The sequence below is a fragment of the Ctenocephalides felis genome, unplaced genomic scaffold (genome assembly GCF_003426905.1).
Source record: "Ctenocephalides felis isolate EL2017-DRISC unplaced genomic scaffold, ASM342690v1 CF-g0.4_SCAFFOLD_01886, whole genome shotgun sequence".
NCBI classification, from domain to species: domain Eukaryota; kingdom Metazoa; phylum Arthropoda; class Insecta; order Siphonaptera; family Pulicidae; genus Ctenocephalides; species Ctenocephalides felis.
The window spans coordinates 158992789-159005173 of record NW_020538040.1 but is presented as its reverse complement, the minus strand read 5'-3'; the positions used below and the strand labels follow the sequence as shown (position 1 = coordinate 159005173).

Sequence of the window (12385 nt, the reverse complement as noted above, 5' to 3'; positions counted from 1 at the left end):
CACACACACATCAACTTTTTCTAAGGTATGCCAAAATGTCCAGACCCATGTCATAAACATACACATAAATGGGACATAAAAAATAGTGTTTTTCACGATTTTTTTTTTCAATATTTCTCATAACCGTTGGTTTAATGAGGTTATTTGCTATAGGGTAAATGGCGTTTAGAAATTCCTCCATTGAGAATTTCCTTATATAAAATATATCACTTTCTTTTCAGTCTTCTGATAGAAAATTGTTTTTGCAGATCATTTATTAGTATTAGCGTGTTTGGATGGTATTTGTTTTTTTGATGATATTTTATGCTTCTCTTCTTGATAACCTCCTGTATCATAAATTTTAGATTTTTTCCCTTTGATGTATCAAATTTTTACATTTTTAACTAAATTATCACCTAATAAAGTTACCGTGGCTCATGTGAAAATTTTCCTGATATTATTGTGGCGATTAACGTGTTAATTAAAAATGAAATAAATTTTGAAGCAATCGTTATCAAAATTGAATAAAGTAGTGGATCTTATGCTGAAGTAGAACTAATTCTATAATAGATGTTTTTGAGAATACCCTACGGTTTAACGAAAATTGTAAAAACGCTGCTTTGAAAGTTATAGAATAGAATATCTTATAGAGTAAAAAAATACGCATGAACAAACAAGAAATTTTATGTAATTGCTGTGATTTTGATTCCTTGAGCAAAGGTTCATTGTATGCAAACGTATTTTCGTAATGAAAAGATCGAATGAGTTTTTGAAACAAGATAACTAACACATGCTCGTGATTTCGATAGAATTAGATCTAAACTTTTTTTATTCCAGGGGATGTGCATTTCCACCCTCCGGATACTCCTCGTAGTCGTCTTCCGTTTCTTCATAATCAAGATTGTCGGACGAATGGTCGGATCCGGTATCCGGCAAATAGTCCGGCGGCGGCGCAGGTGGCACAACGTCTTGTTTTCGACCGACCTTCAATTCGTACGAAGACCATTGATGTGAGCCCATAATTCAGTTCAGGGAATATTCGTATAATATTATAATATTTAATATATCGAGTCTTATTTGAATGCGACGTCTTACTGGTAATACATGAAATAACATAACGTTAAGGTGACCATACGACCCGGTTCTACCTTGTGTCCCAGGTTTTTCTAAATGCAAGATTTGTCCCGGATTTAGACCTTTTGACCCGGATTTTTGGTTTATCGGTTTCAATTTAATGTTTGCTCTTACTTGATAAAAAAATTACAACTATCCACCATATATCTGAAAATATTATATACAACGAGTATGCTTACATATGTAACAGTACGTAAAGAATAAAGAAATTGCTGATTGAAAAATTCCAAAGACGGCTAAAAATAGCTTCTCATATTAATAATTTCGAACTTTTATTTTCAATTTCAGGAAAATTAGCAAAAATGATAAAAACGAACTTTATGACTGCCTGGCACAAAATGCCAAAAAGTTAAACAGAATTTTATACAAGGCTTAAAAAAAACAGATCGGAAAATATAAGAAAAAATATAAGTTATGTTAACATATATTCGACTAATAAAGTCCTACTTGATGTCGGTAATTCTGACTATAAAAATCGATTTATTTAAAAAAATGATTTTTATTGTATCCTTAAATAAAGAATATTAAAATTGAACAGAATTTAATACGAGGCTTAAAAAAAACTGATCGAAAAATATAAGAAAATATAAGTTCTGTTAACATATATTCGACTAATAAAGTCCTACTTGATGTCAGTAATTCTGACTAAAAAATCTATTTATTAAAAAAAACTTTATTGTATTCTTAAATAGTATTTGTTATTTTAAATCATACCTAAGTTATTTAATACAAAGCTGCCCCCCCTATCGTCCTGGATTAGCCTAACCACAAACTACCTAACTGGTCACCTTAATATCGTTCGATTATGCTTATAAAATTTTTGTTATCCTGAGATTTAGTAAAACTCAATACGCGACAAAAATTTGAATAATTAAAATTTTTTTAGGCCTAAAATCTGCTAATATAGTAGAGATTAAGGTTCTGAATTAAAAAGCTGAACGTGTGTTCTAAATATTAGCAAATTTCAATTAAGCATTAGCCATTTTTTTGAAGCTCAAAACTAAAATTTACAAAATGTGTTAGGAGTATTTTAAAAGATTATTTTTCAAACCCAACACCGCAAAATGAACATTAAATTTCAGCGCAATTTATAGTAGTAACGAGCGTAGCCAGAGCAAACATTGTGCAAAATCATAATAATAATAATTATAATAAAATTATAAAGTATATAAAAACTATCCAGCATGTTCTAGTTAGAACATGTCAAGGAAATTAGCAATTTTTTCGTATATAAAATTTTATTCAAAAACTAATTTGTGTATGACTCAAGCTAGTAATAATATATCAAAATAACTTTAATAATAATATTTTTTTGCCTTATATTACATTAATTTTGGAAAAATATAAAACGAAATATATTACCCATTTTTTCAGTAATAAATTAATCAATAATAATTAATTTCATTATTTAAGTATAGTTATTAAAACTTTTTATCTATATACAGCATGGAGTTATTCAAGTTAAATCTTATTTATTGTGAATATAGATTAATTTAAAATAAACATAATACAAGTCATTTTTGTGAAAAATACGCATAACACGAAAGAAATACGGAGGACTTATATATTTATTCCTGGCTCTCTCTCTCTGCTAAAATTGTGCCCATGATAGTGATAATTGATATAATAATTAATAAGAAACTAATAAAGAAACTTATAATTATTTAAGTATGCAGAACATAAATTGGATAAAATAAAATTATATTAAGTCTCATCATGAAAATATGTGTTTTCCATATTCGTATCGTACCCAGAAGCCATTACTTGGATAATAACTTCAAATTTCCTTATTAAAATTTGTTCAAACGTTATTTAGTTAGTTCAACGTTAGTTTGAAAGGTGTTGAAATTTTGGCTACGCCCATCACTATTTCTATATTTATTATTGTGCAAAAGAAGAACTTGAAAAAAAATTACAGTTTTCACCTTCGAAGGTCGCCATCCACAACCAGGTAATGGTAGACCATCCGCACCTAAAGGACAAGGCGCATCCAGCCCTGGTACACCTTGGTCACCTTTATCTCCACGGTCACCTTTGCGACCTCTTTTACCAATAGGACCCTAATATTAATATTAACGAAATGTGAAAATTAAGTAATGCAATCAATACAGTTTGTAAGATTTGAAATAATCGTTAGAGCGAAGAAAATAATTTAAAATATTAATATTTATATATTTGAAATAAATACAGTTTTACATAAATAACGTGCATATGTTCCATTTTATTTTCCAAATAATATTTAACAAACAATTACTAATACTTTAGTAAGAGTACAAATCGTTTGCTTTTATATTATTTATTGCGGTTCTATTTATATGTGTATTTTATACACGGTATACGCGTGTTAAATAGAGTTTTCGATGCACTCTTCAACGTGTTAAATAACACTAAACTTTTTAAATTTATTATAATTTGTATAGAGATAACTTTCAATTAGGGGCATTGGTGGGCCCCGTGCATTGGGAGGCCCTTATTACACAAAAGAAAATTAATCATGAAAGCTTTGCACCAACTAATTTTTTTTCGAAAAAAAGAACATGTTATCTTAACAAGTTAAATTAATTATGAAAACCTTGATTCAACCGAATTTAATTTCGAAAAAAGTATGTAAGAAGTGTATAAAAGATAAATAAAAGGGTGGTGAGAATGTAATAAAATTCTTGTAAGAATATAATACGATTCTGGCAAGAGTCCAATCATATTTTAGTAACTAATAATTAGAATCTAATGAAATTTTACTATAAATCTTATAAGAATTCTGTCGGAATCTTTAATTAATTTAAGATTTTAGATAGCTAAGATTTTTTCAGTTTTAAAAACTTATTACAATAATTATTGGTTTCTGAACACAGATCTTATAAGAATTTTATGAATAAAGTCGTAATAAAAATCATACATAAAACGAATATTGTTCGTACTACATTACATCGTAAAATTAATAAAAAATACTCACGGGCTCGCCTTTAGTGCCTTTATCGCCCTTTGGTCCCTTTAAATAAAAAAAACAACAATTTATAATTATAAATAATATGTAAGTGGATATAGAAATAAATAAATTACTATCATATATACGTATATTGTATTTGATAATTGGTTATCGTTTATCTTAAATTAAATACCGAAAATATTAGTTAATAAGACAAAAGTAAGCAATTTTAATAACATCAAAACTGTGATAAAACCATGAATGTAAAAATTACTTACTTCTTGACCGGGTATACCGTCAGTTCCCTGAAAAATATTGTTAATGTTAGTTAAATAAAGTATATTTTTTTAAATCGAAGGTAGTTAGTAATACAAGAAATAGCTAAGCAAGGTGTTGTAAAGGATAATGAACCAATTTTCCATTAGTTGTTATATAAAGGATAAATGTAATTTTGCACTGAAATATTTCTCTATAAGTAATAAATAAAACTAGAAATTACAAATTTATTTTTGTTGTTATTGTATATTGTAACTATAGAAAATTTCAGTAGATCTTTAAATAAAATTAAGTTATACATATGGCATTGTCTCAGGATGATTTTTGGAATCAATCGGAAATAAATGTAACTTTTAAATACTTAATTACTGAAAATTTATTAACATCATAAGAAAGCTAATGAAGGTGATGGCCGAAACCAATCTGATAATAAAAAATAATTGTCGTAGGTACATGTGAAGCATATTGTGAATAACACAAGTAAAGATATCAAGCCTTTCAAATATTAGCAACTTTTTTTTAGAAATGTATTAGTATAAAAAAACTTACCGGAAGACCAGGATCGCCTCTTTCTCCTTTATTACCTGGTTCACCTTGAGCACCCTAAACAGTTTAATTTTATAAGTAAAAGCAAATGAAATATTAAAATGTGTGAATTAATATTAGCAATATTTCAAAAAAATATTAATTGTAAGAATAGCAAAAATTTAAGTTGAATGATATATTACATTGAATTTCGAAGCTGTCATGAAAAAGGGCAATTATATTGTCAAACAATAAATAACAATAAACAAAAAAGTAAGTAAGACTTTAAGCAACCAGTTGATTCTAAAAATGTTTAATTTTGTACTACTGGAAGATGTTGTAAACTGACACGATTATCTTACCTTCATTCCATCAAGACCAGGTGGACCCTAATAGAAATAAAATAAAATAAAAATCATGAAAAAATAAATTTCTTTGATATTAAATCATGCACGTTTTGTCACATATTTCAATAATCGTGCATACGTGCCAAAAATTTGCACTAGTTTCTGTAATCTTTCGTCACAAAATGTAATAAATTAGTTAGTTATTAAAAGTGTACTTGAAATTTATTGTGTAGAAATCATGAAAAGTTTATTAAGATAAAGACACATTCTCGGTATTTCTTAGCACATGCACAAATTGGTTTATTTAGTTCATTCCTGTACAAGAATTAGATCATCCATAAAATTCATAACATTCACATTTTCATAATTCAGTTTTCAAACTTTTATAATATCATTACCACTTGCATAATAATTATGCGACTTTTTAATTTTAAGGTCTCACAGTATTCTCGTTCTTTATATCATTTAAATGGTATGTATTATAATGAATCAATTTCATAAGTGTGGCATAAGACGATATTGTACAAATATAATTATCTGCTGAATTATTCAAAAAAATATACATAAAAATATGTTAAATACCGTATAGAAGTTATCAGTTTACAACAAGCAATGCTTTCTATCGCTTCAAATTTGAAGATAGTTAAGTGCATATCGTTGACAATTGAAGCAAACATTAATTAATTAGATCCAAAATACTATTTTCGTTATTTCTGTGTTCTCATAGAATTATTGGCTGTCCAATGTGTTGCATATTTTTGGTCAACCTGGCTGATGTAAGTCAGAAATATCATTTTGAAACCCCAAGTTCATTTAAAAGATGATAGTTTCCGCTTTATAGTAAATCCATCCAATTTTAGCTGAGGCAAATTTACCAGCATAATATTTATGCATATTGGTAACTGTAGGCATGTATGTTCATCAACGTAGTCTTAAGTAATTTATAAAAAACTAAATATGCAAAATGTAGGATTTAATTTTTGAAAAAATAAATTTTGCTTTAAATCCGAGTTTAAAAATATGTATGTTTGTAATATGTAAGAAGGGTCATAATAATAATATCGGAATTATTAACATTAGATTTTACAAATAACCTTTCTTTTTGGTTCCGATCAAAATCATATACCTTCACTGATGCGAGTGCTAAACTTTTAATCGCGGCAACAACTATATTTTTCATTTTTTAGTGATAATTATTAATATTACTTTCAATGTTGAGTTGAAAATGCCCTACAATAAATTTTAACTACCTTTTATATAATTTTTTACATAATTTTGAATATCACCATGTATCACGAAGGGGGAGAAGGGGTCAAAAAATCCTTAAAAACTCGCTCACGTGATTAATGAACGTACGCTAAAGGCCTATTCACACGACGCTTGTTCCATTGCTTTTTTGGTCGTATCGATCTCTATTTGTTTCCAGCAAGCAAAATTTTGTTATTAAAACGTGCGCTATTTTTGTGAATGGATCATAGATTTATGAAAAAGCCCTAATCACACAACATTTGTTTTCTGGGCTGGCTCCATAGCATGGTTGATTTGTAAGTGTGATTTGTTTTAGCTTTCTTGATTTTTGAATGAGATTTGTTTTAGCTTGCTAGATTTTCTGATATTATAAATCACATGACCAAATACAGGTTTCCCATTGGTTCGAACGAACAAATCCATCTACAAAAATAGTGCACGTTCTAACTTTTCCATCACGACGTTTTGCCGACTTGACAAGCAGCATGCTAGCTAGCAGACCAAAAAAGCAACGAAACAAGCTTCATGTGATTTGGACTTTGAATGTGCACTATTTTTGTTGATGGATTCGTTCGTTTGAACAAATAAGGAAGCGGTATTTTGTCATAAGGTTTATTATATTTGAAAATCTAGCAAGCTAAAACAAATCTTACTCAAAGCAATCAAGAGGGCAATCAAGCTTTCTCGCATCGTGTGAAAAACTATCTTGAAATCTAGCGCGACAAAATCAAGCATGCTATCCAGGCCAGAAAACAAGCGTCGTGTGAACAGGCCTTAATGTAATTTTTACTTCGTCCTAATATATTTTAAGTCCAGTAATTAAAAGCAAAATTCTCTATCACCTGAATTGCTGTAAGTTTAATGATAAAAAAAATCGTACAAATGCATTTTGAACCGCACACCATAAATGACCGCATCATTGTCAAACGCATGCACAGTATTGCATATATGAGTGATATATTTTTAAGTTGATAAACACTTAGATTTTCTTACAAATATGAAAACGACATAAAGCATTTAAAAAAATTAAGCTTGTAATCTATAATTCGAAATATCGTCTAATTAATGCTTCAAAAAAATTTATTAGCAAAGCATTACATCGTGACAAATACAGTCCACAAATAACAGTCGTCACGCAATCTTCATAAATGCATTTAGTTTATATCCACAATCGCATTCTTTATAAACGCATTTAGTTTTATCGAATTTTACACAAAGAAAAGTATTGATTATAATATTAGTTTAAGGTTAATGTGTTCGATGTATTAGATGCATACGTTGCAATATTCTATATGTATGAATATATATGCATATAGAATTCAACGTCTGCAAATAAATATTAATTTATTAGTATAAATAAACTTATCTAATTTTCCTCCTAATTCTAAACATACTTTGTAGTACTTAAATGTTAAATACATAGTTTTGGACGTAGATATGATAACGGTACACACACATGGTAAAAATTAGTTATGCAAATGTTATGCATCAGAAGGGTTATAACCTGCCATTATATAGAAAAAACATAAAAAATTCAAAATAACACATAATATTTGAAATTATGAGATTAAAGAAAATTAAACGCATTTCTTTCATTATCATGTATCGTTAATTTCGGCTATTCCCCACTGATACACATCGAGTGTTCCATGTAAGTTCAAATCAGTGTTTCGAATTGTAAAATGAAATATATTACGGCAATACGCACTAAATGAAAATGATGTCATATTTTCACTAGCTTACTAAAAAACCTTATAAATACTATGTACAGAAAAACGAATAATACATTTGATATGATCGAGAACAATAGCAGCGCTTCTCAGAGTATGAAAATTTTTAAATACATACATTAATTTGCTTATTAACCAATCTAAGCCCTCGTAAGAGTGTAAATTGGAAATTGTAACAATGGAAAAAATTCCAATCCATATTATATTTTATTAAAGTGAATAGTATTTAGGAGATGTAAGAAAATTGAATCCACAATGTATCAAAGAAGCGCTAATATGTACAAGACAATATTATTACTCGAATATTTACATGAACACCAAGCTATTTAATGTTATTTCTAAAGCAATAACATAGTAAAGCAATGTTGCTAACACTTTTCACTGTCGTATCCCCGCAATATTTAAAATCATAAATTTTTACATAATTTGGTCTTACATGGTCATCGTAATAATTATTTTAACTGTTAAGAATTTTGATTTTAATTACAAGGATAATGACTATATAGCTAATGATGCGTATGTATGATCAAAAATATATCATTGCTTCCAATGAATACGTATTAAATCATACATATGGCTTGTGCATAATTTTTAAGAGTAAACGCATCCCAAATATTCTCAGAGGTGTGCTTGATACTCAAAAATAGTTCTATCAACAGCATTTTATTCAAAAAAATTAAATTTCAGTATCAAAGCATGGATTGAAATAATTCATAAAGGATACTAAAACAATAAATAAATTTTGAAATCAATGTCTGTAATAATTTATATGTTTACTTTTGAGTATTCATCTGAAAAAATATGTCGCGCATATTTGAATTTTCGCTGCTAGATTTTCTTAAAAACTTTCATGTTGTCAGTATTTAAGCGTTACAAAAACTTACAAAAAGATTATAAAAATATCTCACAAAACATCGAATCTGCAATAAAGCAGATTGATGTCATTCAATTTAAAATGTTAAACAATACAGTATTGCAATTTAATTAATAATATACCTAAATATTTAGTATGTAATACAATGTTAGTTCCAATTAAGACATATGCGGTTGCAATGAACTTGACAAAAAGATAAAAAATAATTTTATTCGCTCAATTTGACTGAATTTCGCTTTGAACAAGCAATGTTAGTATATATTCCCAATGCATTGGTCTTCCTAGGCGGATTTTATTATTTAGGAGCCAATTCTGTGGGATAATAGACGATAACATAGTGTTTTATGGCAACTCTATCTTATCCTTCTTTCTTGGTACTAAAAACTGTAAAAATGCTATCTATATGCCGTGCGTATTTTAGATAAGAAAACAACTCAGAAGGGATATTATCAGAACTGCATCTTTGTAGTCCTTGTATAAAATTCTATTCCACTTTCTTCAGAATTAATTGAAAAAATAATAGCTCTTGTTTGTTTTCATAATTTTTGGTAATTCACCTATAAATTTTCAAAAAACAGAAACATTTTGGGACAAAAAATCTAAATCCGAGACAAATATTGATTTTAGAAAAACCCGGGACACAAGGTACAAATCCGGGACTGTCTCGGCCAAACCGGGTCGTATGGTCACCTTAGTAAAACGCTTGATCATACAGCAAATAGATAGCATTTTCACAGTTTTTTATACCAAGAAAGGAGGATAAGATAGCGTTGCCATAACAACGCTTTAATCATATTGAAGGAAATCAAATATTAATTTTATAACTTATTATGAAGCAATAAAATGGCCAAGTTCAAAGCCTCCGATTATAATATTATTGATTAAATAACAGGTAACAATATATTTAATATATTATATTTTATTTTTAACTGCGGTCTTAAGACAGCAATACACCATTTCCAACTTAAACATGCATAAATGTTAGTCAATGCCCGCACTACGGTGATTAGAAGAAATGATTTAGTTAAAGCAATATCTTTCAATACAGTTAGAACTAAAATTATATTAACTTAGTTAGTATGAATCATTTAGAAAATCAATGACGCTAGAAGCATAAAGAACATTCGTGATTAATAATAATTTATCCACGATCGATTTTATCCTCAATAAATACAATATTGCGATAAAATATTATATTTATTCAGAATCAATATAAAAAAGTATTACCTCCTTGCATGTAATAGTAACATTTGAGCTGCCAATGCTATTTTCTAAGTTATATTTTATGCTTCGAGCGTCAAATACATGTCATATTTTGAACACATTTTTATATAAACAAATAATCATGAGCTACTATAAAATAGTTATTAGAATGCTCAAGTTGATATAATTTACAAATTATTCTTGCTCTGTGCACGAATAGGATTTTTTTCAGCTATCCATTGCCTTTGTTAATAGTTTTAAAAGTCTGTTAGTAACCGCGATCGTCTTCAGCGATTTTACGCCTTACCGGAACTTCCTTGAAAGCGAAAACTTATTTCATCACATGATCAAATATTATGTCGTAAGGTAATAAAAACAAATACAGTCAACCCTTCAATAACGCGGTACTTCTATAACACGATTTTTGTTCAACAGCCCGTAAGTTGCTTATGCGCAACCTATGAATGTCTTTAGTAACTAGATATTGTAAAAGGTACTAATGTAGTACTCTTTTAACTACTAATAAAGTTTTATTTTCGTTTTTTTAACTTACAATATGTTTGTATAAACATACCATTTTATATCATAGCTGTGTACGACATCGTTTTTAGGAGTGACAAAGCTCTTCTACCGAAAGTTAATCCATCTAAAAAAAATCTGATTGCATTTTTTTTATAGAAAATATGTTCCTAGTACTAGCAACAGTTCTAGTTTAATTTCTTTATCATATCTCTATAAAAACTCTTCAATTCAATATTAATAATTTAGATTTTTATCGTGTGCTTATATAAACTCAAGTCAATTCTCCGATAAAATAGAAATAATATGGAACGCTATGTTATGATCCTATCTTCGTATGAATTGCCAGTAAAACTGTCAAAAATGTTTGTATTTGCTAGGCGATCAGGCGTTTTACACATAAAACCTAACTTCACGCATGTGTTATCACTGACACATCAATAAAGTGCAGTTATGATAACATTGTTATTTGACGTTTGTGCATTTTGTAGGTTAGGTTTTATGTGTGAAGCGCCTGATCGCACAGCAAATACCTAGTTTTTTGACAGTTTTACTGGCAATTCATACGAAGATAGGACCGTAACATAGCGTTATCATAACATTTCCTATTTATCAGAGAATTTGGCCTTCAATTAAATAAAAAATAATTTATATTTTTTATCATATTTTTTCATGAACTTTTAGTAACACTTCATGTACCAAATATTAATAATCTTTTAAATTATTAAATTACATAAAAAATGGTTTCACAAAAACATCGGAATTTTTTTAAGCTCGACTCACTAATTATTTTTCCAAAAATTTGCCGCCAATTTTTATCATGTCTTCTGTATTTATTCGTCCCCATATACGTAGTACAGTTTGCACTAATCCTGAGTTTCCTATAGCGCGATTCTTATACAACGCGATATGGTTTACATAGAACGCTCCATAATTTTAGCCTGGATTGTACGTTAAATCCGAGTTTCTTTTAGCACGATTTCTATATTACACAGTACGGGCTTACCGCGTTATCGGAGGGTTGTCTATATATAAATATGGGCATGAAAATGTATAGCATAATTATGCTATCAGGTTGAAATTAAATTTAAAAAGTGGCAAAACAAGTAAAAAAATGCAAAATACACCACTAACTTTTCGATAAAGTTGCAAAACGTACACAAAATGAATTACGAATATATATGCAAGAAGATATATTTGAATTTTAAGAACTCTTAAAATTTCGAAAAATTATAATATACAAAACATATACCAAAAAATAACACATAATAAATAATAAAACCCAAAGAGAAAACACAATTGATTTGCTATTCGCATTAAAAATATTTTTTTCAGAAATTATCGACAAAATAATAATGAAGTTAAAGATATTTATTGAAACTTGAATCCAATTATGCCATTACTAATTACCATCGATAGCCCAAAATAATAATATTGATTCATTTTTATATAGCGCCCATAAATTTAAATTTTGACCTCAAAACAATGACGAATTCAAAAATTAAGTCGTGTTAGAAATTTTATCACATTCAATGCGAAATTGAATACATACACAAATGTATTATAAACACGGGTTAGAAAATGTAACAAAACACATAAAAACTGCGTTTTTGAATACGTAGAT

General features: G+C 28.3%; 1 protein-coding gene across 1 annotated transcript in view; it reads right to left on the bottom strand.

The window, feature by feature from the left end:
• LOC113376132 (collagen alpha chain CG42342-like) overlaps nt 1-12385 on the bottom strand; it is an 81996-nt gene that overhangs the window by 1241 nt on the left and 68370 nt on the right. The window contains exons 17-21 of the mRNA XM_026616055.1: nt 5203-5229; nt 4865-4918; nt 4318-4344; nt 4067-4102; nt 3039-3173 (exon numbers count right to left, since the gene is read on the bottom strand). Coding sequence (XP_026471840.1) covers nt 3039-3173; nt 4067-4102; nt 4318-4344; nt 4865-4918; nt 5203-5229 — 279 coding nt within the window. The remainder of the gene's footprint in view (nt 1-3038; nt 3174-4066; nt 4103-4317; nt 4345-4864; nt 4919-5202; nt 5230-12385) is intronic.